At 52.1% G+C, this 27,534-nt stretch overlaps 1 protein-coding gene across 3 annotated transcripts; it reads left to right on the top strand.

Annotated features, from left to right (window-relative positions):
• The first annotated feature begins 7,281 nt into the window (after positions 1 to 7,281).
• On the top strand, positions 7,282 to 27,209 carry SERINC2 (serine incorporator 2). Of its 3 annotated transcripts, none has more exons than XM_057499923.1 (10): positions 7,282 to 7,300; positions 18,084 to 18,245; positions 19,045 to 19,235; positions 19,647 to 19,726; positions 20,118 to 20,255; positions 20,878 to 21,047; positions 22,708 to 22,798; positions 23,129 to 23,270; positions 25,484 to 25,699; positions 26,631 to 27,209. In XM_057499923.1, exons 1-10 carry the CDS (start codon positions 7,286 to 7,288, stop codon positions 26,764 to 26,766), a joined length of 1,341 nt encoding a protein of 446 aa, XP_057355906.1. In that variant the 5' UTR covers positions 7,282 to 7,285; the 3' UTR covers positions 26,767 to 27,209. The 3 variants fall into 3 exon arrangements, with proteins under 3 accessions (XP_057355906.1, XP_036741116.2, XP_036741118.2); XM_036885221.2 differs by lacking the exon at positions 7,282 to 7,300 and adding an exon at positions 10,133 to 10,273; XM_036885223.2 differs by lacking the exon at positions 7,282 to 7,300 and adding an exon at positions 17,263 to 17,618.
• The last annotated feature ends 325 nt before the right edge of the window (positions 27,210 to 27,534 follow it).

The raw sequence follows: 27,534 nt of genomic DNA on the forward strand, positions 1-27,534 counted from the left end.
GCTATGAACAAGCAGACACAGTCCCTTCCCTCAAGGGGAGGTTGAGGGGGCAGACAGTGATGGTCATAATGGCTATCATTTATGGAGCCCTACTGTGTGCCAGGCCCTGTGTCCTTTCATTTACTCCTTCCAACATCATAATGACATAGTGCTACTATTATCCTCATTTTATAGGTGAGGAAATAGAGACACAGAGAAGTTCAGTGTTCTGACTGGGGCCCACCTTGTCTAACTTGCCCAAGCTAGTAGATAATAGGGGTAGGATTCTGACCCAGGCAGTCTGAAGACAAACAAGGTCATGAGGTAGAGAAGGGCTGGCTACATGTCTGGCTGGGGAGGACACGGACAGTGTTTCCTCAAGTGTTTCCTCAGCGCGAACGTGGTGTTTGAGCTGAGACCTGCCTAGGGATAAGGGGCAGCCATGCCTACAGCTGCGAGATGAGCACAGCCAGCAGAGGGAACAGTGAGTGCAAAGGCCCTGAAACAGGAATGAACTTGATTTATCTGGGGCGGGGAAGAAAGGAGGGCAGGAATGAAGGAGAGAGAGTGGTAGGAAGGGAAGGGAGGAGCAGAAACCCAGACTGGCAATGTAAACCTACACAAGGGGCAGTGTAGCCCAGAGAAGACAAGTAGTGACTCTGTAGCATCTTACTATGCTGATGGGTAGTGACTGTCATGGGTTATGTGGTGGGGACTTGATAACAGGGGGAATGTAGTAACCACAATGTTGCTCATGTGAAACCTGAGCATAAGATTGTATATCAATGATACCTTAATTAAAAATAAAAATAATGAAAGTGGAGCCTAAATTAATAAATAAATAAATTAATTAAAAACCTACACAAGGGGTTTGCAGCAATCTGAGCTTCTTGCCTTGAGCTGGGCAGGGCCAAGCCCTATGCCCATAAACCAAACCACAAGAGTCCATTACGTCTCTGCCACTGTGGGCAACAGGGCATCCACCGTGGGGGCCTCTTCTAACCTCTCATCGGCCCTGGGGCGCTGATGACCATCCAGCTTCTGGGGCATAGTGGGCAAAGGGTGGGCTGGCCGGGAGGGCCTGGGGCCCAGAGAAGCCTTTTTGCTGATGGGGTGCCCAACAGGAGGTGCTGACCCCTGAGGCAGAGGCCCTGAGGTCTGGGCCAGTGGCGGCAAAGGCATTTTGATTTGAGTCCTTAAGATCGCCCAGCCTTGATGGCCTGGCCCTGAGCCAAGCCATCCCACTGGCTCCCCTTGACTTCCTGGCCTGACTTCTCTCACCCCCTAAGGACAGGAGAGGCCTCACTGAGGGCACTAATTAGCACCTCCTCTTCTGGATTCTAGGGCTTTCTCCCTGCCCCCAGTCAAGGAAACAGCTCCTTTCCAGAGACAGGGCATTGACTCCTGCCCACCCCAATTACCCCAGATTCTGGGGTTCACTGGAGGTCAGTGCAAACATTTCCCAGGGCCTCCTCCTCCTGCCCATGGGGAATGTGCACCCATGGGTGCCTTTGCCCATGCTCTTCCCTCTGCTTAGAATGTCATTTCAACCTGTTTACTTTAAAAATTCCTCCCACCTTATTTTTCAAAGTACAACAGACTCCTTCCTTCCTTCCTTCCTTCCTTCCTTCCTTCCTTCCTTCCTTCCTTCCTTCCTTCCTTCCTTCCTTCCTTCCTTCCTCCTTTCTCTCTCCCCACCCCCCCCACCACCTCTCTCCCTCCCTCCCTCTCTTCCTTCCTTTCAATTCATTCATTCACTTCACTCATACATTTTGGGTATTCATTCATTTGGTTCCTGCCAAGCACTGGGAGCACCGGAAGGTGGGACAGACTCTGAGGTCAAGGAGTGCATTATTCTGTGTGAGAGGCAGAAGGTTAAACAAGCAGGACTAATTGAGGAATTGGTGGGTCCAGTGAAAAATAAAAATTTGAGACCTCTTGTTAAAAAAATTACTAAGAATATCAAAATGGTGATAGCAGAGCATTAAACCAGTCAAGGAGCCCTTACTCACTATGGGGCTCTTCTGCAGAGATCACACACCCACGAAGCTGGTCCTCTAAATAAGTGATTCTATCAGATGTGAGTGGTGGCAGGTGAGCCTGGGAGTTCGCTGGGAGGAGGTGATTTCCACAAGTTGCCACAGGCAGGAGGAGAGAGGCTGAAGAACTCTTTTTGGAAACTGCAAGTTTGTCCAGACAATGGTGAGAGAAGAGGCTGGAGGAGCAGCAGGGGAGGGATGGGGCAGGGCCCAGGGAGTTGGGTCTTTATTCCATGGGTAGCAGGGAATCACCAAAAGTTCTAAACAAGGGCATAATCAGATTTTTATTTTTAAAGGATCATTCTAGCACCAAATAAGAAATATAAATAATAAACATGAAAAATATAAATAATACAAAAAATAAAAATACTTATGAAAAAAGTTTAGCTTCACTAGTAATCAAACAAATTAAAATAAAAATAATATTTCTGTTATCAAAAAGTGTTGTTTGCAGAATCAAAACTTTGGAAAGGACTTTAATCCACATACAACAGGCTGGTGCCCTTGTCCTCACAGGGACTGAGAGGCGGGTTGGGGTGCACACGATTGACATGAGGTACATTCAGAGGGGGTTGATTTTACTTCATGATAAGTAATTTCAAACCAAATTTTCATGTTGAAACAAACACAGCACTTCACAATACTAAGATGGCCAAAATAAAAAATATAGATAATGACAAGTGTTGACAAGGTTGTGGAGAAACTGCAACCCTTATCCATTGCTGGCAGGAATGTGAAAGGGTCCAGCAACTTTGGAAAATAAATTGGCAGCTTTAAGATGCTAAAGAGTTACCATTTGACCCAATAGTCCAACTCCTAGGTGTATATTCAAGAGAAATAAAAACATATGTCCACACAATAACTTGTATATAAATGTTCATAGCAATGTTCATAGCCAAAAAACAGAAGCAACCTAATTGCCTATCAGCTGGTGAACAAATAAACCCAATGTTTTATATCCATATAACGGAATCTTATTTGTCAATAAAAAAGAATGAAACATTGTTACATGTTATGACATGCATGAACCTTAAAAATATAGTGATACGTGAAAAAGATGGCTTCACAAGGCTGTGCACTGTATGAGTCCATTATATGAAATGTACAGAACAGGCAAGTTCATAGAGACAGATCAGTGTTTGCTAGGGGGTGGGGGGAGAAACTGCTTAGCAGGCACAAGGTTTCTTTTTGGGGTGCTGAAAATGTTCTGGAATTAGTGGTGGATTTCACAACCTTGTTAATGTACTAAAACCCACTGAATTGTACATTTTAAAATATGGTGGATTTTATGGCACATGGAATATATTTTAATAAAGCTGTTTTTAAAAACATGGGTACAGTAGAGTGTAGAATTAGGGTGACCAGCTGTCCCGGTTCACCTGGGTCTGACAGTTTTCCTGGGACATGACTTTCAGTGCTAAAACCAAAAGTCCCAGGCTAAACAGAATGAGTTGGTCTCCCTGCATAGAAGGCAAACTTCACATTCATTTTAATGATACAATAGGATAATTGAAAGGAATTTCCTGCTTATTAGAGATATTGAAGGGGGGGAGTTCAAGGAGCACTAAATGTCCAATAGCAGGAGGTAGTTGAATTCATTCATTCAGTCAGTCATGTATTCATTCCCCACTAGTACATAAGCTCTATAAGGACGAGGGTTCACATCTGTCTTATTCACGGCTGTACTCTCAGGGCCTACGTCTGTGCCTGGTACACAGTCCCTGAATGTTTTTTTGAGGGGAGGCACGTTCTTGGTGCCTTGGTATGTTAGGTCTCAGTGCCCCAAGCAGACAGACAATACCCTAGTGAATGGATGGGGAAAGAGACAGTTTCAGATAGTGATACATGCTATGGAGAAAATAAAGAAGTACAGCTAGAGGGCTTGTGTATTCTGAATGGTCCCAGAAGCTAAGAAGGTGACTTCTGAGTGAGGACAGCCACTGAGATAACCACTCTCAATGCTGTTAAGAAAACACGATAATCACAAGGAAAATGGCTTCTGGTGAAACGTTACGTGAAAAAGGGCACAAAACTATTTATGTAGGGTGAATCCAGAATGTTTTTTAAAAAGTGCTTAAGTGTTAAAATAGATTAGAATAGGGAATATTAAAGCAGGATTGGGAAATTCATGGGGATCTTATCTTTACTTTCTAAAAGCTTTCCAGTATTCTCCCAGTTTCCTAAAATTCATATATTCAACCTGTGCAACGCCCTGCCAGATGCAAATGTGGGAGTTGGGATCCTTGGTGAGCCAGAAAGAGGAGGTCCCTGCTTTCATGGAACAGGTATGATTTTATAACTGGGAGAAGCAAAACCCAGAGTAAAGGAGTAGAGTTATTTTCTCGAAGATGAATAAAACTGTGCTGGTAGGTATGCCGAGGAACCGGTGGAAGCTTGGAGTCCAGTTAGGAGGCTGCTGTAGCACCTGGGCAGCCTGGGGGTGGGGATGGGGCTTGCTTGGGGAGAGGGAAAGCCGAGGAGCACCTCTCAGTACCCACTGTGTGCACCTGGCTAAGTCTCTTCTCCTGTCTTGGCCTCAGTTTCCCCATCTGCTAAAAGAGAGGAGATATTAGATGGGGTCTTATGTTTATTTGTTCATTTGTTTATTTTTAATGACTCCCCTTTCCCTCCTTCCCCCAGCCCCTAGCAACCCCCTTTGTTCTATCTGCTTCTATAAGTGTGACTATTCCAGGTACTTCATGTAAATGGAATCACACGATATTTGTCCTTTTAGGCCTGGCTAATTTCTCTTAACATCAGGTCCTCCAATTTCATCCATGTTATAGCATGGGTCAGAATTTCCTTCCTTTTCAAGTCTGGAAATATTCCATCATGTGTATATATTATACATCAGGTGGTTTTTAACCTTCCCTTGGCTCCAAAATTGTAGGGTTCTCAGTGCCTTCTCTGTCCTCTCTTGTGGCTGCTAACCCACCTGTGGGGTGGGGGCCCGGCTTCAGGCAAACTTTCCCTCCTGTTTGTCACCAGGCCCTGAACCCAATGGCCCTGGGGAGGGGCTTGGAAGGGCCCTAGGAATGAAAGGCTTTGGCTAAATACCTGCCGCCTTCTCTCTGGGGCTCCAGCAGTCAGGTCAGAGCCCGGGGCAGAGCAGGAGTGGGGGAGCTAATGATGGCTTACCGGGGGCTTGGTTGTGCAGATGACACGGCGCCAGCTCCAAGGCCCCTGGCCTGATTACCGGGAGCCCTGCACTTCTCCTCCTTGGGGCCCAGGCCTGGTTTTGAAGCAGTCTTTGCAGGCCCAGCTGTTTGGGAGCAGCTGCAGAGATCAGCAGGCTGAGGAATTTAGGGTAGCAGCTGCCAAAATGCTTTGGCTTAGGGTCTGGAACAACAGATACAGCTCATGGGGAAGCCAGGGGGCTCATGCATGGTTCTGGGGTAACTGGTATTAACAGCCACTGTTGCTTGAAGTCCTAATATGTTCATCATGTACCCAGGAGGGGACATGAATTATTTAATCTCACACAGCCCTAGGAGGTTGGCACTGTTACCCCCATTTTACAGAGGAGCAAGCTGAGGCTTAGAGAGCCTTGCCTGGGACCACACAGCTGGTAAGTGGCCCAGCTAGAACTGGGCCCTGGTTCTGTGCTGAAGCCTGATCTCTATCTACTGGTTCTGTGATTGGGTGGGACTTCCCTTGGTGAGCTTCTTGGTAGAGGGCAGATGAGAGGGCTGAGGTGATCTACCTGCCTTCCCTACGTTGACCAGAGCAGCAGCTACTGTAGCTGCTGGGGGTTTTGCTTCAAAACATCATGTGAAAGCCACACCTCATTTATTTTACAGATGAGAATGTGAGGTCTGAGAGGGGCAGAGTTGTCCAGGGTCACTCTGACAGGGTCCTTGGCAGAACTGGGATTGAACCCAGTCCTGCTGTTTCTGGTGGCCACATGGCCTCCTGGATCCTGTACGCGGGCTGCACAGGCAGGAGGGTGCTCTGAGTCCTCACCTGCTGTGTCTCCTGGGCCTGGAGCCCCTCCCACAGTGATTGAAGGAGGGAGATGCAGAGGTGCCAGGCACTGGGTTCAGAGAATAGAACCCAGGCTGGATCACAGTCCTGACTCTGCTGCTAACCGGCTGTATGACTTGGGCAGCTCTAGTCTCCCCAGGCCTGATTCCCCGTCTGTACAGTGAGGGGATGCAGACTGTTGGGGCCTATAGGCACTGGGCAGGGGTGAAGGAATGGCTAGACAGGAGGTAGTGCAGGTGTGAGGAGGAAGTGGTGAGCTACAGGGCCCAAGGACACCCTGTCTTTACCCCACTCTCCTCCAGGAAACAGCCCAGTTTCAGCCACCCACATGCACACAGCTGGTCAGGCGACGCCGCTTGGCCTAGCGTGTCCAAGCCTTAGATGACAGAGTTCTTGGTCCCTAAGGCTGCCCTGGGGCTGGTGGCAGCCCTTCCTCAGCCCTAAAACATGCCTTCACCCTGGGAACAGTGCTGGCCTCATAGGGGCTAGGAGATTGCTATGCTCCTTGGGTGGGCTCTCACATGGACGTCAGCCTCACCCACCTGCGTGTGCTCACGTCCTGACATGTGCACATACGTGCAGACCCACATGCACACCTGCACCTCTCAGGCCAAGCAAAGCCCTGACCTGGGTCCTTTCCTGAAGCCTTGATCACCTAAGACCATTGTGAGCTCATCTGCTGGAGTATGAGGTCCAGATGTGGCTTCATGACCAAGTACTCAGGGCTCGTGGTTTGGCCTGTGCATCTGTGTGGCAGGAGTCAAGAGTCCCAGCTCTAAGGTCCAACAAAACCTGAGTTCCATGCTTGCTGTCCACATAGTCACCATGCACATTCCACATTTGATTTCTGTGTATGTTACTTAACTTCTTGGATCATCAATTTCCTTATCTGTTAAATAGGGAAAATAGTCTCTACCTTAAAAGCATCTTACAGGAGATGCTCTTAGCAGAGTGACTGTCATGTTGCAAGCACTTAAAAATGATTGCTGAGGTGGCTATTACTGTCGTTCCTTCAGCCTTTGCCCCAAACTCCCATGAGCCCTTGGGAGGGAGGGCAGTCTCGGTGGGGGCTGTGTAGAGGGAGAGCAGGTGGACAATACCTATGTGAATGCCTCTCCCCAGACATTCCCCCAATTCCAAGCCCTCATTATCCCACATGCATATTCATAAGGGACAGCTTCAGCGCTGCTCTGTAAATGGGTCAGAAGAAGGAAGTGGAGGCCAGTGCAGAGAGTGAAGCCCAGGGGACCAGAGGGGCAAAGCCAGAGTGCATCTGAGTCCTCATGGACAGGAGGATGGTGAGAAGGGATAGGGTTGGGGCACGAATGGATTGGGAGCTACTGGGAGCTTGAGCAGGGGATTGTTTCTAAATTGCAAATTTCAAAACTGAGGCCCAATGAGATCAGATTAGAGAACCCTTGGGGTGAGTGGCCCAAGAAGCCTGTTTCCTTTGGGATCTGGAGAGTTGAGCATCTGTCTGGACTAGGTCCTGGGCACAGGGGGATAGACAAAATGACTCCTGCCTGTTTCTCTCAATGGCCACAGTTTACATAGCATTACATGGTTGGAAGAGCTGTGGTGGTCCTGAATCCCAGCCCTCCAGTGAGGCTCAGAGAGGTTGGGTGACTCGTCAACATCACACAGCTGACTGATTTTGCCCTTGGAGGTGTGAGGCAGCCATTCTGGTCCCCTGCAGAAGATTTAAAATTGGGAGAAAGGTGGGCGGGATGGTCAAGATACCAAGAAATGAAGCCTCTTCATCTACCTCTCATTTTATCTTCTCAATAATCCTCTTAGTTGAAGCAAAGTGATTATCTCCATTTTACAGATGAGAAGCATGAGGCTGAAAGAGGAAGACTCACCAGGACAAGGCCACACAGTGAGTCATCTGCAGAGGGGTCTGCCCCTCCACAGAAGGTGATGTGGGGCATACGAGAGCCCGGCTCACCTAGCTCCGGGCAGGGTGAGGCCAGGTCAGCCACAACATGTTACCCTGTGGTGGTATTTCAATTTAACTCCAGGGGGGTTGCCTCTTGACCCCTGCGGTCATGTTAATCCCTCAGTTGTTTCAGATAACCACCTATTTCTTAGAATGCTTTCTCGATGCTCTGTGAGGTTAACCACCCCCATTTCACGGGAGAAATGCAGGTGCAGTGGCGTGACAGCAGCGGGTATGACCGACTATGAGAGAACAAGTCTTGGGTGTTGCTCATCTTGATCTTGGGTACTTTCTCCTGGACCAGGTCACAGGGGAGGGAAGGGCTGAGGAATGGAAACTACAGCCCTTGGGGCAGAAGTGTCAAACTGAGTTGACCTTGGGGTAGATGGCTGTGAGAAGACTTCTTGGTGGCCTACCGGGTACAGAGGATTGCTGAGCAGAAAGGGACCCTGTGTGGGCTGTTTTGGGATCAGACTGTCAGCCACAGCAGAATGAAGAAGCTGGGCTTGTGGTAAAAGTTCAGATGTGCATTCGTTCAGCAAGTATTTACAGCCTCCCTGTGCTGTGCCCAGAGTCAACGAGGGGGCGGCCAGAAGTGAGTCAGACGGTCCTTGGGCGGCTTGAGATTTCTGAGGGTCTTAAGTTGGGCAAGGACAGTACATATTATTGGGCAGAAAATGAGGTGGACTGGATATGGTCACCTCCACTTTCCAGGAGGTACAGTGAGATGTCAGGGATAGCCTTGGTCAAGGCAGGGGCAGATGGTCTTCTAGCTCTGCCTTCTGAGCCTCATGGCCTTGACCAATAACAGCAACCACAAATCACAGCCCACGTTTATTCAGCGTTCAGCTTACATATAACCCATCACTTTACTTCTTTGAGCCTTAGTTTCCTCCACTGTGAATCAGGGTGGGCTGGGGAATGAACCTACCTCTTGGGAGTTTTGTGTGACTTGAATGGGACTGTGTAGGTGAAAGAGGCTGGCACATGGGGTAACTTTAGTTATTCGTGAGGCCATAATGGAGGCCCATGTTGCAGAAACACAATGAAACTGGAAGACATTCATTCCTAATGGGGCCGGGTAGTGGTTTGGGGAGTGGTGGTGATGGTGGTTCTCTCACCAAGGAGATATGGGATGCCAGCAAGGATTCCAAGGGCAGAAAAGGGGATAAGGAGAAAGAAGACTTTCCAGGGGGAGGGCAACACTTGGGCAAACATTTGGAGGTAAACTGCAGGGTGCGTTTGCAGAACAGTCCTGGCACAATTAATGACTAAGCCTGGCACCCTATGAATCACCCAAGGATGCAGTCAGGCTGGATCTTTGGCCCCAGGGTCAGCTGTGAAGCACCCAGACTTCCTTCCTCATCATTATCCTGTCTAGGGTCGAGTGAGGAGAGGGGTGGAGGGTGAACGGAGAGTAATTACAGAGTGCTGCTTCTGGGTCTCTGCCACCTACCCTGGCAGGGTGGTCTGCCAAGAATGTGACCCACCCACCCCTCTGACCTCCTTAGCTGGGGCCAGGGTTGGGCATCCCTGGAGAGCAGTGAGCCATGGAGTAGGAATGGTTCTGGGGAATGTGTGGCCCAAGATAGGAGTCAGTAGACCTTGAAGAACAAGTGGGTGGAGGAGAGGATGGCGGAAAGAGGGCAAGGCCCAGGTCTTAGGAGAAACAGGGTGGACAGGGAGATCACATTTGTCAGGCACCTACTGTGTTGTTGTAACGGCCCTATGAGGTTGATATCCTCACTTGCCAGACGGGGAAACTGAGCCTTAGAGAAATGAAGCGACTTGCCCAAGTTTTTTTATTTAATCATCCATCATTTAACACCTATATATTAGGTACTCTACGCCAAGCGTCGAGCAGTCAGGGGTGACCACGTCTTTCTTGGCTTCTGCCCCTTCGTGGTGACAGTGTTGTGAGATCACACTGTGGCCTCATCGGGACTCGAGCCCAGGTCCCAGTAATTCCAAACCATTGCTTTGAACCAGACTCAAACCCGGGCCAGGGACGGAGCCACTTGTGTGGCTCGCGCGGCCGAGGGAATCCCGGAGCTGCTCAGTTTCCTAACGAATCCCTCCCAGCGCACCTGCCCCAGGTGAGTCTGGGGAGGCCCCGAGCGCCGCCGGAAAGCGGCGAGCGGCTTCGGCAGGTGGGGCGGGGCCGGGGCGGGGCCGGGCCGGGAGAGGGAGGGGGCGGGGCCAGGCCGGGGCTCCCAGAGCCCGAGGATCCCGCGGCCCCCGGCCGCCGTCCGGCTCCCCGCGCCCCGCTCCCCGCGGCCGCGCCGCCGCCGCCATGGGGGCCTGCCTGGGTGCCTGCTCCCTGCTCAGCTGCGTGAGTCGCGACCCCCGCGTCCGCCTGCGCCGCCTGCTCTTTCTTTGGCCCCGTACTTTTATCCTGTCTTTTTCCTCCAAATAGTTTCTTCTTTCTCTTTTTTCCAAACTTGTCTTTCGGGGCCCGTCCCCCTTCTCCTTGCACCTGGACTCCCACCTCACTTGGTATCATCACCCCCATACGGGGCCCGCGGGCGCGGGGACGATTGGCGTCCGGGGCTCGGGTTACCGCCGGGGAGGGGTTGGGGCGCGCAGGGGCGGGGGAGTGTTGTGGCCTGGGCGGGCGCCCCTGCCGCGAAGTGGGGAGACTGAGGCCAGAGCCAGGGGTCGGGGGTGCACGTTTCGGCCCCGCCTCGCCCAACTTGGGAGTTGTCCTTGCGGTGCGCCCCTGACTCTTTGTGTGGCCTGCCAGGGCCCTGTCTCTGCCGCGCGCCCTTCTCTGTCTGACAGTCGGCCCCTGCCCGACTGACTGTTTGCCCGTTTGTACTTGTCTGATATCTGTCTCTGTTCGTTTGTCTGTCTTTGTCAAACCATGGCTTCTACATTAGTCACAGTCTACTGTTAGTGTCTGTCGGTCTGTCCAATCTACCGGTCACTCTGCATCCTTGTCTCAGCCTCATTCAGTCTGGCTCACGCTAACTCCGGGGCACTCCGCCCGTGGAGCCCCAGACCCTTCCCCTCTGGGCCTCAGACACCAAGTGGGGGTGGGGAGGAAACCCCGTCCGCCTTTCTAAGCCACCCTGAAGTGAGATGGGTGTGGGTTGCCACCGCCGCCTGGGGCCCACTTTGGACTGGAAGACCCAGGAATTGAAGAAAGTTAGGGTGTGGGTGTAGGGGTAGTACCTAGTAGCCTGGGCTCAGGGACCTGGGGGGCCGCCAGCCTCTATTTTGGGACGGCAGCCAGCATAGCGGAGGAGCTTCAGCCAGACTCCCTGCCGGGAGGCCCCTTCTCCTTTCCCTCTTCCCAGCCCCCCTCTCCTTTCCCTCTGCCCTTCATTAAACCCGAGGTTCGTTCAGGCAGCCTCCTCCCCCCTTCCCCACACAAAGAGATGCAGAGAGCAAGAGGGGATCTGGTGGCTTCTGAGTCTCAGGACTTGCTTTCCTTTGTCCCTGATTTGTGTGTGTGTTAGGATGGGGTGTAGGGCTGGGAGCTGGGGGATCTAGAGACTTAGTTTACAACTATTTTCTGAGGACGACGTTTCAGAGAGGCTTTAGAATGGGTTCCTGGGCAGTCTGCTTTTCTCTCTGGGCCTCCCTTTCCCCTCCTGTGATGTGTGTGCTTGCCTGCAGGAGGAGGACTCAAGAGCTGGTCCCTGAGATCCCTCCTTGCCCAGTGAATTCTCGGTTGGGCTGGGTCTCTCTCTGGCCAGGAAGGGTTTGCTTACTGGTCGGGGAGGGAAAGCTTCCCAGAAGTTGACTGGAGTTCCGTTTGACTGGGCGGGTGTGGGGGTGGTGGGTGTTGAGGGGACACTCCTCAGTCCCCTGTGCCTCTGACTCCCCATCTGCCTCCCTCATAATGCTATTGGGAGATTAAAAAGTGCCCCGCCTGGTTCCTGGCATAAGTGAGTGCTGGAAATAGGAGCCAATTGTTATCATCTTGGAAAGGTGGGTGGGGAATTACCCCTGGAGCCAAGCGCCAGTCTCTGAGTCTTGGCATCCCACAATGCTGAGACCAGAAGGCCCCTGACAGGCCTGCCCAAACTCTGTTTACAACTGAGGGAGCTGCAACCCAGAGAGGTTAGCTGACTTGCCTGAGGTTGCATGGTGAAAGGTTGGGGAACTGCACAGTTAGGATTCAAATCTGATTTCTGGTCCAGGCTTCTGTCCACACCTTCCCTCCCTTCCCATCCTGGGTGCCTGAGACACAGGGCTGGCCCAGAACTGGGAGGTTGACGTCATGAATATCTTAGTGTCTCCAAGGGACCTTCCCTTCCTTTCAGTGGCCTCTGCCTGGGCTTCTGACCTCTGACATTTACTGAGTACCTGCAGCATGCTCAGCTGTGCTGAGCTCCTCACCCATGCCATCTCATTGCTCCCTCCAGCCCTGGGAAATACGATCCTATTGCACAGATCATGGTACCAACAACAGCTACCGTTTCCTGCGTCCTTGCTGTGGACCAGCACTGACAGCACAGAGCTGGGCAATGATAGCACATTGCATATACCCTTCATTTACTTCTCACAGTGACCCCAGTGAGGCAGTTACTACTACTGCCATTTCACAATGAGGAAACTGGATCAGAGAGGGAAGGTGATTTCCCCACAGCCACACAGTATTAAGTGGTATGGTTGGGGGCTCCTGGACACCAGTAACAACCTGTATCGATGGAGATTTGCCCCACAGGAGTAAAGTTCTAATAGGGGGTTCCCAGGCCTCTGGAGGGGGAATGTTGGGCACATGGGTTGGTGGGAAAGACTTCTATACTCTTGCAGCTGTGATGCATTTGCATCTGCCCTTCAACACCTCTCTGTCAACATTTGTCCTGGGCTGAGGTGAGTCCTGGCTTGGAGGAGACAAGATGAGCCCACAGTGGGATGGGAGTCACTGAGCAAGTTGGCACATGGTGCATTGGATGGCCAGCAAATATGTAGGGAGGGCTTTTCAAGGCCTTTGGGTCAGACCCATTGAACTCACATCTTGGGTTGGCCTCTTCTCAGCTGTGTGGCTGTGGGCAGTCACTCTGCCTCTCTCATTACTGTGTAAATGGAGAGAACAGTGTGCCTTTCACAAAGTAAGGACTAAGTGGGGTGGAGAAAAGCACACTAACATACTTAGCTCGCAGCTGGAGTGCAGTGGCCACTCTGTACACCCCCAGAGTGGTAAAGTGCTTGAGACCACATGCAGGGAAATGGTGAAGGCTGTGACACCCAGAGCTGTCCAATTGCAGAGCCCGGGCTCTGAGCTGCTTACTATCCTGCCCAGGAGCTCATTTTATAGCTGAGGAAACTGAGTCCCATGGTGGGGAAAAGAGACACATCTAAGGTCATACTGCAGTTTGGCAGAGCCAAGACTAGGTCCTCTATTCTTAGCGCTGCATGGGGGAAGTAAGTGTGCAATGGGTGGTTTGGGGGCTGACCTCTTCTTTCCTGTGTTTTGTCTAGTCCTGGGATTGCTCAGATAGTTATGGGGTTGTCCATGAAGTCTGAATCCCATTCTTGCTGGGACCGGTTTTTTGTCTATCATGGCAAAATACACATAATATAAAATTTACTATTTTAACTTTTATTTTCAGTTTTCAAGGACTTGTCTTTTATTTTCAGAAATGTGATATATATTAAAAGTGGTTTTCTATCAAAATGATATCAATCTCAAATGAGTGGTATTATTAGGGGAGGAACTATTTACTGGCCAAAGCACACAGTAAGAACTCTAGAATCTGTCTTCTTCCTTAGTGTCAGTTCTCAGGATCACTTAAAAACATCCCCTGTTCTCAAAGACCACCCCCCTTGATGTCTTCCATTCTGTGGCCAAAGTGACATTTCTAACATGCAAATCCGATGTTATGCTTCTTCTGTAGCAATGGTTCCCCATGGCCTTCAGGATAAAGTCCAGATTCCTTGGTGTGACCTACAGGGACCTTGGCCATCACTCCCATCAGCCTCTGCTTCTCTTGCCCAGCTGCCCTGAGAATACAGTGTTTCTTGCAGATTTGCACGTTATTGCCTTTGTAGGAGGACCTTTCTCTTCCTCACCTAGCTAACTTCCTAATCTTCCCTGAAAACTCCCTGCCCCTTCCTTTTTTTTCCGTGGTAAAATATGCATAACATGAAATTTACCATTTTAACCATTTTTAAGTATAGTTCCGTGGTACTAAATACATTCACACTGTTGTATGACCATCACCACCATCTACCTCAGAACTTTTCCATCTTCCTGAACTGAAACCCCATACCTGTTAAATACTAACTTCCCTTTTCCCCTCCCCACAGCCCCTGGCAACCCCCACTCGACTTTCTGTCCCTATGAATGTGACTACTCTAGGTGCCTCATCTAAGTGGAATCATAGAGTATTTGTTCTTTTGTGTCTGGCTTCTTCTATTTAGCATAATGTCCTCAAGGTTCATCCATGGTGTAGCATGAATTTTTTTCCTTTTTAAAGTTGAACAATATTCCGTTGTATGTATAGACCACATTTTGTTTATCCATTCATCAGTTGATGGTCACTGGGTTCCTTCCACCTTTTCTATTGTTTGACTTTTGACTACTATGAACATGTATATACAAATACCTGTTTGAGTCCTTGCTTTCAATATTTTGGAGTAATATCTGGAAGTGGAGGGCCAGTTTGATATAAAACAACTTTAAAACTGTGTCCCAGCCTTCACCTGCCTCTCCCACCCACCCAGTACCCTCAGGAGTCGTTCTTAGTACCTGGCTGTAGGGCCAACCATTAGAGAATGTGAATGACCCAGTGACAGCCCATTCCCATCACACCAGACCACGCACGGCTCCAGAGCTGTCCAGCTTGCGTCAGGAGGTAGGCAGCTCCTGGTCTTTGCCAATGTTTGAGCAGCAGAGACTGTCTTCTGGGTGATTCTTCATTAGGGCTGGACCAGCTGAATGCCAAGGAAGCTTGCAGCCTGAAATCTCTTAGACCCAGGCCTTCCTAAGTTCTGAGTTCTCCATTCTGAGAACCTGGAGGGTGCTAAGATTCAGCTGGCATTGTGCTGTGTTTCCATTGCTATCTTTCCCCTGAGTGCATTTTTGGGTGGTGGTAGTTGTAATCTCAGTGCAGGAACGGTTTTATAGTCTGCCTTCATCTCTCACATTGCATCATAAGCATTGGTCTATGTTGCTCTGAGCCTAGTAATGTTCATCTTTTCTGCTTCTAGAACATTCCATGGAGTAAATGGGCTACCACTGGCTGATGGTGTTGGGCATGTAGGTTATTTGCAATCTCTTGAGATCCTAATAAGTTCATAAAATCTAAAGCTTTATGCCTATTTTGTTTTCCCCCACAATTTAGAATTTTTATGTTTTAATAATAAAACCAATTGTATTGAGGTATAATTTATATTTAACTATGTTTAGTTTCATATACCCATTAAAATGTTACCTATACATCTGCTCCATTTAGTAGGGAGGTCCTCTTAGGGGCGTAACCATGATGTATTGGTAGGGATTCGGTTATTTTTCATTTTCCCTGTTTTCCTGGTCTGAACAGCACCACAGTGAACTTGCATGTGTAGTGCATGTGCACATGTCTGTCTTTACTCCCACGGGCTGTCACTTCTGTAGGAAGAGGTTTGTGTCGGGGTGGTCCCAGACGTGGGGTGACTGGGTGGGAAAGCATGAAAATTGCAAGAATGCTCTGGAAGCAGGGGTGCTGATGTGTTTTACTCTCTCTGATCTGGTCTGGCTAACCGCAGGCCCTTGGGAATCCTGAAGTTTCAGGTATCAGGAACACCTGGATTTTGATCTCCAAGAGCCAGAATTAATTGAAAGGCCAGGCTCCTTAACTATAGTGGGGCAGCTTTTCTTGTGTCTCAAATGTTTCAAATTGAAATGATAACAAGCCGGAGCCAGGCCTTGACCCAGGTACATAGGCACCTGCTTCCTGAGGTCAGTGCCTGCTGGTCTCCCTTGGTGTTGTTCTCTGGCTTCAGAAGAATTGTTTTCATCCCTGGGGTGTTTGGAAATGAAATGAGACTGCCATCAATGAGTTCACAGGCCCTTGGTGCAGACAGACTTGAACTTGAATCCCAGCAACTCTGCTTATTTGCTGTGTTACCTTTATCATATCACCTCTCTGAGTCTCAGTTTCCCCATTTGTAAATGGGAGGTTACAACACACTTTGTAGTCAGTGAGGCTTAATGTAGATAAGGTGCTCACCACAGAGCCTAGGACTGAGTAACTCTTCATAAAGGGTAGCTATCACTATTATTACTTTAATCTCAGCACTTATGTCCACTTGCGGGGTGACTTCTGGCAAGTTTCCTAACCTCTCTGATCTCAGTTTCCTCCTCTGTAAAATGGGACTCATAGCCTGCTCTGCTAATGAGAATACTCTTAATGGTTTACTAAACTCTTTTCTGGCCTTTGCTTATCCCCTCATCCCCAAAAGGGTAGCCATGGATAGGAGGCAGGGCTTGAGGAGGGAGATGCAAATATGACTAGAAGTTACCAGACAGGTGGGCCGTTATGACCTGGACCATGAGGAAGAAATTCATTCTGCAAACATTTCATTTAGCTTCCATGTTGTATTTTACCTTGTGGGTGAGAGAGATGGGTAAGAAGGGGCATTTCCAGTCTGAGGGAGAAAGGAAGGGGGTCAGGAAGGCAGCTACACCTCAAGCAGAGTGTGTTGTATGCTTTGTGGTCAGTCCAGAAAGCAGGCTACAGGGCCCGAGGAGCGAGGGGCCTCTCTCAGCCTGCTCTCCACGCAGCTCATCTTTCAGTGTAAGGCTGTCCCCGTCCCTCCTGGCTTTCAACCCTCAGGTGGATGCCCCCTGCTCTTAGGATGGACACCAAGGTCCCGCGCGTGGCTGCCAGGCCCTGCCAGCCTGGCCACCCTCACCACTCACCACTGGCCACCTGCTTGTGAAGCTTTGGCCACAAGAGCGTCTTCCGCTCCCTGCGGCACCAGCCCCGCCCTCCCCAGAGCGCCTCGGGCTCAGCTCCCGCCGTCCGGAACGCTTTCTTGCCCTCGGTCAGGAGAGTGCCTCCTCGTCTGCCAGCTCTCGGCTTCTGTGCGTCCCCGTCTAACGGCGGCCCTGGCAGCCCTGTCCGGGGCACACTCGCAGCGCGGGAGCCGGGGCGAGAGGGTCCGCTCTCCTTCCTGCCCTTGGAAGGCCCAGGGGGCGGGGCCCGCCGCCTTCCTCCCCGGACCCAGACACCTGGCTGAGGAGGCGGGGCTCTTGGGGGAAGACAGACAGTTTGCCAGGCGGATCTGGAGGTGGGCCCGTTCTCTCACGAGCTGCGCTGAGGACCCGCCTCCCGGAAGGGCGAGCCTCCTTTAGGGGCACCAGCCGTAGATGACTTCAGCCCGGCCCAGGGAGGGGAGGGGCGACGCCAGCGGGGCCCGAGGGGCCGGAGCGGGAAAGGGTTGGACCGCTGCCGCGCGAGACCGGCCCAGCCCACACGGCGGGAGGCCGCAGCCCCGCGCAGTTCTTCATCCCCTTCTCGCAGCAGGTGTTCAGCGTATATACCCTCCCTCTTTCTTGGGCTCTTAACTCGTGTCCGGTACTATGCCGAACTCTTGATAGTTGTTCAACATTGTCACCGAGCTCCTACCATGAGCCAGGCACCATTCCAATTTCTGGGACAACCACAGTGAACAGAACAGACAAAACCCCTGTCCTGGTGGAATTTACAGGCTTAGGAGGTGGAGGCAGACAAACATAGGTAAAAGATACAACCAATCAGATGATAGTAAGTTCTGTGGAGAATAAGCAGGGAAGGGGAAAAGGAAACCTGGGGGGGGCTACAATTTAAAATTCCTGTGACATGTATGTTCCGTTATGATTCCCATTTCATAGAAGAGGGAACTGAGGTTCAGAGAGGCTGAGGGACTGGTATAAGGTCACACAGCTAGCTAATCAGTGACAGAGCTGGCCCTCTGGATTTTTTTTTTTTTAACCTCTGCCTCCCCCTAAGTAAGCAGCAGTGTGACTCAGGCTTTTCCAGGATGGGCTTCCTCACGACCCCACTTGACTCCCTAAGACTTGAAAATTAAATGGGATAACATCTGGGGAAGATGTGTACCCCTGCCTGGTGTAGTGCGGACAAGCTTGGGAAGATCTGGAGGCGTTAGACAGAGCCGGGGAGGGGAGGCGGAGTGTAAGGGCATCGTGTTGTCCTCCCCTGCAGGCATCCTGCCTCTGTGGCTCTGCCCCATGCATCCTGTGCACTTGCTGTCCCTCCAGCCGTAACTCCACCGTGAGCCGCCTCGTCTTCACGGCCTTCCTCTTCTTGGGGGTGCTGGTGTCTGTAATCATGCTGAGTCCTGGCGTGGAGAGTCAGCTCCACAAGGTGAGCAGCCCTGGGGCAGGAGCACGGTGCGGAGCAGCCTGCGGGACTTTGCCCTAGTGGAGGCTCGGCTGCTCCAGGCTTGGGTCAAGAAGAGGTGGGCAGGAATGTTCTGGCACGCCTATGGTCCAAGGTTGGCAATAGTAGGTGTTTCTTCATGTGGGGAAGAGAGTTGAACCTCACTTGGAAATTCTGGCTTTTCGTAAGTCACAATTCCCTTGGAAAATCTTATTCATCATTCTTGCCCCCCAGACATTGGCCCAGGTCATGCTCTGTCCCCTTTAATACTCCAGCCCAGATTTGGGTCTCAGCTCTCCCCATCATTTCAGTGTTCATAACCAGTGGGACATTTAGACCAGTGGTTCTGACATTTTAGTGTGAATAAAGGTATGAATCTCCTGGGAAGTTTGCTAGAAATGCAGATTGTAAGACCTCACCTTAGAGACTCTAGTTCTGCAGGAGAGGGGCCTTGGGATCTCTGTCTCTCCCAGAATCCCAGGGGGTCCTGATGTAGGTGGCGGGTGGAGGGTGTGTGGAAGCCCTGCTTTCCTCAGTGCCATGCACACTGAGGCTGTGGGGATGATAGTAACAGGATGTCACTGGACCATCTTGGGGTGCTGAGGTTGGGGGGGCCGGGTCACTTGGAGGCCTTCAGCTCCAGAGGTGGGTGGGAGTGGAGAGGGAAGTGGGAGGCTCCTGGTGGGGCCCAGCCCTCGCTGGGAGACCTCTCTCCAGGCAGGCCTCGGCGAGGTGGCCCGGGTTCTAGGTGGGGTGGTGTCCTCAAGCTCCTCTGCCTCCACAGCTGCCCTGGGTGTGTGAGGAGGGGGCCGGGACACCCATCATCCCTCAGGGCCACATCGACTGTGGCTCCCTGCTCGGCCACCGTGCTGTCTACCGCATGTACTTCGCCACGGCAGCCTTTTTCTTCCTATTCACCCTGCTCATGATCTGCGTGCGCAGCAGCCGGGACCCCAGGGCTGCCATCCAAAACGGGTGAGGGACAGGACCCTCCAGCAGTGGTTTCCCCTCCTCTGCTGGACCCTACCCTCAGCCATCTCCAAACCCTACCCTCAGAACTCAGGAACTGCCGAAGCGCAGAGATCAGCTCGTTTAGTTATTCCCATTTCTCAGATGAGGAAATAAAGCTCAGAAAGGGCAACAGCATGCCGAATCCACAAGGCACCTTGGTGGCACGGCTGGGGCAAGAACCCGGGAGACCACCCTCAGCCTTACTTGGCCCTTCTGTCTGCCCTCAGGGTTTTTCCTAGGGCCAGGACAGACTTTCTGTGCCCATCAGACCTCCAGAAAGCTCCTCTTCACCTGTCCCAGTACCTGCTCTTTGTGGGTAGGGCTCTGGGGCCCGACCCTCCCTTGCTCAGCTCTCTTGTCTATCCCACCACTCAGGTTTTGGTTCTTTAAGTTCCTGATCCTCGTGGGCATCACTGTGGGGGCCTTCTACATCCCCGACGGCTCCTTCTCCAACAGTAGGTGGCCTTGGTGGGGAAGGATGAGGGCTCTGGAGGGAGAAGCATGGGAGGGGGCTGCTCTCTGCACAAGCCCCCAGGTGCTGGCTGGGTCATCGTCCCCAGGTCAGGAGACGGCACTCTGGTGCTTGGCCACGTGGCCTCAGTGTGGGGGTGGGGGAACCTGCTTCATCCTAACGCACACCCTGCCATGCTGTGTCTCTGAGCACAGCTAGGGGCTCCCTGAGGGTAGGGACTTCGCTTCTCAGTGTCACCATTGCAGGGTGTGGCACAAATGACTGTTGAGTGAGTGAATGTGCGTGAGAGGGAGGCCTGGCGGGGCCATGGGCCGTGGCTCTCAGGCTGCCGCCCCTGGCTGGACTCCTCGCCTCGCTCCCCTCTGCCCACCCAGTCTGGTTCTACTTCGGTGTGGTGGGCTCCTTCCTCTTCATCCTCATCCAGCTGGTGCTGCTCATCGACTTTGCACACTCTTGGAACCAGCGCTGGCTGGGCAAAGCTGAGGAGTGCGACTCCCGAGCCTGGTACGCAGGTCAGTGCCGCCCAGTCGGCCTCCATGTGGGACTGGGGCTTCCTGAGCAGCCAGAGGTCCCTGAAGCCCGGCACCCAGAGGGCATCGCAGGCAGCCCCGTGCCTGGGGGATCAGAGGAGAGCTGAGCTGGAGAAGCCTGGGCAGGGTCTGGCTCAGAGGTTCCTGCAGGATTGGCCACACAAAGCCAGGCCAGACCGAACATGAGATGACAGTTGGTCACTGAAACCCCGTTGGCAACACGGGTCCCTGTTCAGTTCTTTCTGTTCTTCTGAATCGGTCAAGGGCTGAGTGAGCGCTGGCTTGGTTTTCTCACCTCTGACGGTGCTGGCCTGTGACAGAGATCACCGGAATGGCTGGCTCACTTTGTAAAGACTACTGGGTATTCACTGTAATTACTTTTTGGTTACCATATTTAAGACAAGTGAATCATTTTAGTTCAGGATGGGGCAAAACCTCACAAAGGTGTTGGTGATGATGGGCTTCAGGAGACATGACTGTCCTTCCTCCGAAGAGGAAGCTGAGGCCCAAGGTGGGGAGGACTGCCCGCCGAGCCCTCTCAAGGGAGCCGGGATGGGAGAATCCCTGGGCCTGTGACCCAGCTGCTGGCTGCCCCGCTGCCCAGGTCTCTTCTTCTTCACCCTCCTCTTCTACGCGCTGTCGATCGCAGCTGTGACGCTGCTGTTCATCTACTACACCCTGCCGGGTGCCTGCAACGAGGGCAAGATCTTCATCAGCCTCAACCTCACCTTCTGTTTCTTCGTCTCCATTGTCGCCGTCCTGCCCAAGGTCCAGGTGAGCCTGCCTGAAGCCAGGCACCTGGTATGGGGGACTTCTTGTAGGAACCTTGGAGTCCTGGGCAGGGGCTGTCAGTCACAGGCTTGAGTTAAGAGTGTGGGCACCCAAGTCAGCCTCCCTAGGTTAGTCTTGACTCTTGCATCTATTATGCTGGGTGACTTTGGAAAAGTACCTTAACCTTTCTGGGCCTCTCTCATCTTAGATGTAACATGGGGATAATAATACTTACCAGTTGGAGTTATTCTCAGGATTGAGGTCATACTTGTGAACTTAGAGCAGTGCCTGGCACACAGATATCCCTCAGACCTCAGCCATCAGCATCATTATTGCTGTCGTCGTTGTTTTTCTGCAAACAGGGAGAACCTTAGAGAGGGTCGCTGAGTGCCCCTTCCTAGACATCTCAAATGGTGTTGGCAGGCAGGCGCAATTCCAGTTCCAACCCCAGGGCATCTGGGATAATGGGTGGGGCTCCCAAAGTAATTGTTCCTGGAAAAAAGCCTATCAGTCCAGTGGTACTTCATGGGTTGGAATTCCAGCCCCCCAGGCATTTCAGAGGTCCCTTAGGTGGTTTTTGAAGGTCTTTAGCAGAAAGGTTGGGAACCTTGCTTCTGGTCAGTGCCTCCATTTTCCAGTGAAAAATTGAAGCCCAGAGATTTGACACCTCTGTCCCAGGTCACAGGCAATCAGTAGTCATTCAGCAAATAACTCCTGAGCACCTACTATGTACCCAGCCCTCTTCTAGATACTGGGGATGTTGCTGGGAGGAAGAGGAGGAAGAATACCAATAACAGCTGACAGTTAATGGCATCTGTCATGTCATTCAGTCTGTACCCCACTGTCATCCCCACTGTCCAGATAAGGAAAAGGAGGCTCAGAGGAATAGAGACTTGCCTAAGGTCACACGGCAAGTAAGGGGTGGAGCTGGGATTTGAACCCAACCGACTGGCTCCAGAGCCTGCACTCTTCAACAGAGAGTTGAGATTCAAATTTTCAAGTGTGTGTGTGTTGAGTGGGGAAGAACCACTAAGAGGAGGCCAGGCTAGGCAAGGTTATTTTGGTTAGTAAGTGCTGTGTGGGACATAAAAGAAGGTGTGAACTAAAGAGTAGGTGTGCTAGCAGGGCCAGGGGCTGCCCTAGTCAGGGCTTTTAAGGCCTTTTTGGGAGTTCTGTTTGAGTGTAGGCCTGAATGCTAAAGAGGGCTATCTGTGTGGAGCTATGGGGGTGGAGCACATCAGGGAGAGGTCATGGCTAGTGCAAAGGCCCTGGGGTGGGAGAAGGCTTGGCAGGTTCTGTAGTCAGAGAGGCGGCCACCATGGCTGGAGCATAGCTACTAGGAAGGAGTATGGCAGGATGTCAGATGGAGATGACCCTTCAGGGCACATGGTGAGGGGGCTTTAATTCTAAGTGTGAAGAGCTGCTGCCCTTGAAGGCTTGTCAGCAGGGGAGCAAGGTGGGTAATCTGTGAAGAGAATTAGAACTTCACCTTTGGGTGAGTGGTGGGTGGCCTGGGTGCTGTGTTTTCCCAAAGGGTGTTGGGCGAGAGGGCCCTAGGGTAGTGGGGTGTCCAGGGGCCTCCTGGTTGGGTATGAGTGGGCTGGGTGGCAGTGGGGTGTCCCTGAGTCTGGCAGGGGTCTTACTGATGGGCCATTCTTGCCAGGATGCCCAGCCTAACTCCGGTCTGCTGCAGGCCTCGGTCGTCACACTCTACACGATGTTCGTCACCTGGCTGGCCCTGTCTAATGTCCCTGGTGAGTACAGGCCTGGGTTTGAGGAGGCCTGGCCTCATTCCTGGGTCAGCAACAGCTCCCTGGGGGGCTGGGGACCCTCACAGTTGACAGGGACATCCCAGCCCCAGGCTGTTCCGAGGCACAGTCCTTCAGGGAGGCGGGGGAACCCCACGTGTTCCTGGAGCCGTCTCTGTCGTTCGTCTACTAAGTGCTGGCTATTGCTGGGACTTAGATGGTTGGTTGTGTCTGTCTGTCTGTCCATTTGGGTTGACTCTCCACCCATCCTCAGGGCTATCTGGCTCCTGAGACCTGGCCTGTATGGGCTGAGAGTGACCATGTTCCCATCCCCAGACCAGAAATGCAACCCCCATCTGCTGACACACTTCGGCAACGGGACCATCCTGGCAGGCCCCGAGGGCTATGAGACCCAATGGTGGGATGCCCCGAGCATCGTGGGCCTCCTCATATTCATCCTGTGCACGTTCTTCATCAGGTATGTTGGGGGTCTGGTTTCTGAGGAGGGATCAATATTGGAGGCCCAGGCCCCGAAGTGAGAGCTAAGACGCCAAGCTGAAGGCCTGTCAGCAACTAGCATGTCTATCACCTGCCTTGTGCTCCTGGAAAAACCAAGTCCCTTGAAGGGGCTGCAGAGGCAGGGCTGGACTTTGCCTCCTGGTCCAGGGCCCCTTCCTGCATTTGAGTCGCCACATGCCCAGCTCAGTAGGGTGCGGGCAGCTGTGTGGTCAGGGAAAGAGCCTGGACTGCCACCAGTGGGTCCAGGCTCTGTCACTCGCCTGCTGTATGACCTTGGGGTAAGAAGCTTAACCTTTCTGTGCTTCAGATTCTTCTTCAGTAAAAGGAGGGTGATAACCTCCAGTGCCCTGGGTGGCTGAGACCTCACAATTTCACCTGAGAGTGGGCAGCTCATGCTCAAGATTACATGGCAAATTTTTTTAAAGGGGCATCTTAACAAGTGCATATCTGTGTGGACTCTGGAGCCAGACTGCCTATGTTTGAGCCTGGCATTGCTCCTTACTAGCAGTGTGATCTTGGGCAAGTCATTCTCTGGGCCTCAGTTTCCTTATCTGTAAAATAGTGATAAAAACAATACCTACATCATTGGAGTGTTGAAGGGTTATAGATGAGTTAATATGTATAAAACACTTAGAAAAGAACTTGGCAAGTAGTAGGTGCCAAGTGTTTGCTATTAGTGCAAATAACTGAACATTTGCACAGCTGGGTGGCTGTGAGTGGCTGTTTTGTAAGGGTCACTAGATGATAATTAGCATAATTACTGTTTTCATGGAATCTGGCAGGCTCATTTACTGCCTCATTGTGGCCCAGGGTTTCTCCAAGCGCCACTTTCCCAGTCACCCCTTTGCTCCCTGGAGGGAAACTCCTCCTGCTCATCAGCCCTCCTGTCAGCCCTCCCGGGTGGAACCTGGTTTCCTAAGAGCTGCCCTGTGCCTCCAGGCCCCTGGATGCAGGCCTCAGTCGTCACACTGGAACATTCTGAGGCTGTTTCACATTTTGTTTTGGTCCTTTTCAAAGCACTATCTCCACATCAGGTGTGGGTGTTGACGGACATCTCTCTCCTTTGTCACCTCGTTTGGCTCCTTTTCCAACCTGGAAAGGCCCATTTGACCTCAGATAGGGAAACAGACTCACAGTGGCCACAGAGCTGGAGCACAGCTGCCTTGCCCCCAGTTCTCTTTCCCTCCTTATCCCACCCCAGGCACAAAGCTGTGCTTCCTGACGCTTCTCATATTCACACCTCTTCTCATATTCACACCTCCTTGGCCTGCATCACTGGGCAGACCTCTGAGAGCCCCGGAGGCCTGTCTGTTCTTAGCTCAGTTCTTAAAACCGGAAGCAAAGACTGACAAGCAGCCATGGGCAGGGAGTGCTGAGGGTGGCTCTGCCCCCAGCCAGATCGCCCCACCTGGGCTCATGTGTGCTGGGTGTCAGCACGGTGTTTGGTGAGTGGGGTCAACAGAAGCTCAGTGGGGGGGACTCCCCAGTCTGGTGGGATGGGACAGGAATCTAGGTCTCTTTCTGTTTGCTTTTTTTCAAAATACAAGTTGGATTTTCAAAAGTATATATGTGTCTCAAACTATTAAATACTGTTAAAAACGTTATAGAGAAGAAATGACAGAAAAGAATCATTACTGTAGTTATTTTTTATTATGAACATGAAGAAAATGGAAGGTAATTGGTAAAACTACCTAAAACCAATAAGAGGAAAACAAACTTAATAGCAAATGAGCATTATTAATTATTACCATTATTAATGAATGTAATACTTGGTATGGTCCTTTACAGTACTAGGTACTCAATACATGTTTACAGAAATGGCAAATGACGACCAGAATAATCGTGACGGTTTATTCGTGACTTATGCTCTGGGCCAGGCACAGGGGTATGGGCTTTAGGCCATTTTTCCATGTAATCTTCCAATTTTACAGACCAGGAATTGAAGCTCAAGAGAGGTTACGTGCCTTGCCTGGGCTACACAGGGAGTGGAGGTAGAGTTGAGAGTCAAAGCAGTTAACTGCTGGGCCCAGGGCCTAACCACTAGGTGACCAGCCCCTGAGCTCTGGGGCTGACATGCCCATTGTCATGACCAGGGCTGTGAGGTCCCCGGTGCAGCCCACCGCCCACCTTGGTGGCGACGGCCCTGACCGCGCCCTCCCCCCTCCCCCGTAGTCTGCGCTCCTCGGACCACCGGCAGGTGAACACCCTGATGCAGACAGAGGAGTGCCTGGCCGGGCCGGAGGCCGTGCAGCAGCAGCAGGTGGCGGCCTCTGAGGGCCGGGCCTTCGACAATGAGCAAGACGGTGTCACCTACAGCTACTCCTTCTTCCACGTCTGCCTGGTGCTCGCGTCTCTGCACATAATGATGACGCTCACCAACTGGTACAGGTGTGTGCAGCCTGCCTGGGCACAGATGGAGCCCGTGGTGCCTGGGCTGTGTGCCGCATGGCCCCTCTCCTCTGGCCCGAGCGGGGTTTTTCCTGGTGCCTCCTCAAGGCTTGGGCATTAAGGTTCTATCTAGGACCCTCCAGAGTCTGTCCCATCCAGGCCCTGTTTTCCAGCCAGTAGTGAGCTCTGCCTGGTGCCTTCACTAAGTGCTTGAAAAGTGGGGCTCATGGGGGGCGGGGCTGGCCCTGCACAGGGCAGACCGGGTTTACAGATCAGGGTGAGGATTTGGATTACAGGGTCAGATTTGAGATTCATGGTTGGAGGGTTAGGATTAGCATATGGGGTCAGAATCAAAGACACAGGGTCAAGAATTGGAGTCATGAGATCAGGTTGAGATTGGGGCCATATAAAGTCACAAACTTGGTCATTTGGTTATAATGGGGTTAGGAAGCCTTAAAGCTAAGACTGAAGTTGGTAGGTCAATGAGCTAAGATGAGTGTAACAAGGTTAGGGACCAGGACTAGGGTCGCAGGGTCAAGGGTCAGAATTTAGATCAGAGATATCAGATCTGTGATCAGAGGTCAGGGGCCAGAGATGGGGTTACAGGATTGAGGGTCAGAGTCTAGGTTGGAGGCCAGGACTAAGGTCAAGGGCTCCAGAGTCCCAAACTCAGGGACCAGGAGTCAGGTCATATTATGACAGTCTAGGACTGGGGTCAAGGTTGAAATTGAGGTAAGAGTGGGATCTTTGGTACAAGGTGAAGGGCTATGTCTAGGGTCATAAGGCCAAGTGTCAAAAGTATCAGTCAGGGGCTAGAGTTACAGAGTAAGAACCAGAGTTGAACTTGGGGTCACAACTGGGTCTTAAGTCAGGGCCAGGACTGAGGTCACAACATGGAGGCCAAGCTCAGCAGGATGATGGTGTGTTCCAGGCCCGGCGAGACCCGGAAGATGATCAGTACATGGACTGCTGTGTGGGTGAAGATCTGTGCCAGCTGGGCCGGGCTGCTCCTCTACCTGTGGACCCTGGTAGCCCCCCTCCTCCTGTCCAGCCGTGACTTCAGCTGAGGCAGCCCCTGTAGCCTGCCCACCCGGTGCGTCGGGGCCCAGAGTCAGCCAGCTGTCCCCAACCCTCCCCAGGACTTGCCTCTGAAAAGGGCCCCCCCTAGTCTGAGTGCCTTCAGGGATGGGGAACACCAGGCCCAAGACTGAGTCCCCTCCAGTCTCCCCAGCCGTGGAGTTGCCCCTTCCCTACCCTTGTCCAGACCACCCATACTCACCCTCTTGGGAAAAAAGAGCCCCTTGTTCTCAGGCTCCCCAGGAGAGGGTCCGGAAGGAGAGAAGCACCCAGAGCCACTCAGAGAGTGGGAGCCCTCATCCGTGGTGCCCAGCACTGAGGTTGGGTGTTCCTGACTGTGCCCCTGGGGCACCCCGCCCGCTTCCTGGACTCTGTGCCTTGCTCAGTCTCTAAGACTTTGCCCAATAAACAAGCCAACACATGTGCCTTCCCATGTTCTGTGCCTCCCCCTCAGTGTGGGCTAGTGGGGGGTGGGAACAGAGTGTGGGGGCCATGGAGGCCAGACAGAGAGACCTGGCTCCATCTTGGTTATGGAGAGCCCAGGGCTACAGAGGAAGGAGATGCTTTGGGAAAAGGGGAGCCTGGAGTGGTGTCCACATGAGGGTTGGTGAGGTCAGAGTCAGGGCGGAGAGGGACTCATGCGAGGAGGCTGAGGGGGCTGGGTGCAGGGCCGTCTGAGGTCCTGCCCACCTCTGACCTGCCACCAGGATCCCAGAGGAACTTGTCACCACCCTGTGCTTCTCCCTGCCACAGTCATT

The sequence above is a fragment of the Manis pentadactyla genome, chromosome 4 (genome assembly GCF_030020395.1).
Source record: "Manis pentadactyla isolate mManPen7 chromosome 4, mManPen7.hap1, whole genome shotgun sequence".
In the NCBI taxonomy this organism is placed as follows: Eukaryota; Metazoa; Chordata; class Mammalia; order Pholidota; family Manidae; genus Manis; species Manis pentadactyla.

Coding starts and splice junctions, on each gene's coding strand:
- SERINC2 (XM_036885221.2), top strand. CDS start 10,235: ATGGGGGCCTGCCTGGGTGCCTGCTCCCTGCTCAGCTGC. Junction 18,246..19,044: donor TGGAGAGTCAGCTCCACAAG/GTGAGCAGCCCT, acceptor CTGCCTCCACAG/CTGCCCTGGGTGTGTGAGGA. Junction 25,700..26,630: donor ACGCTCACCAACTGGTACAG/GTGTGTGCAGCC, acceptor GGTGTGTTCCAG/GCCCGGCGAGACCCGGAAGA.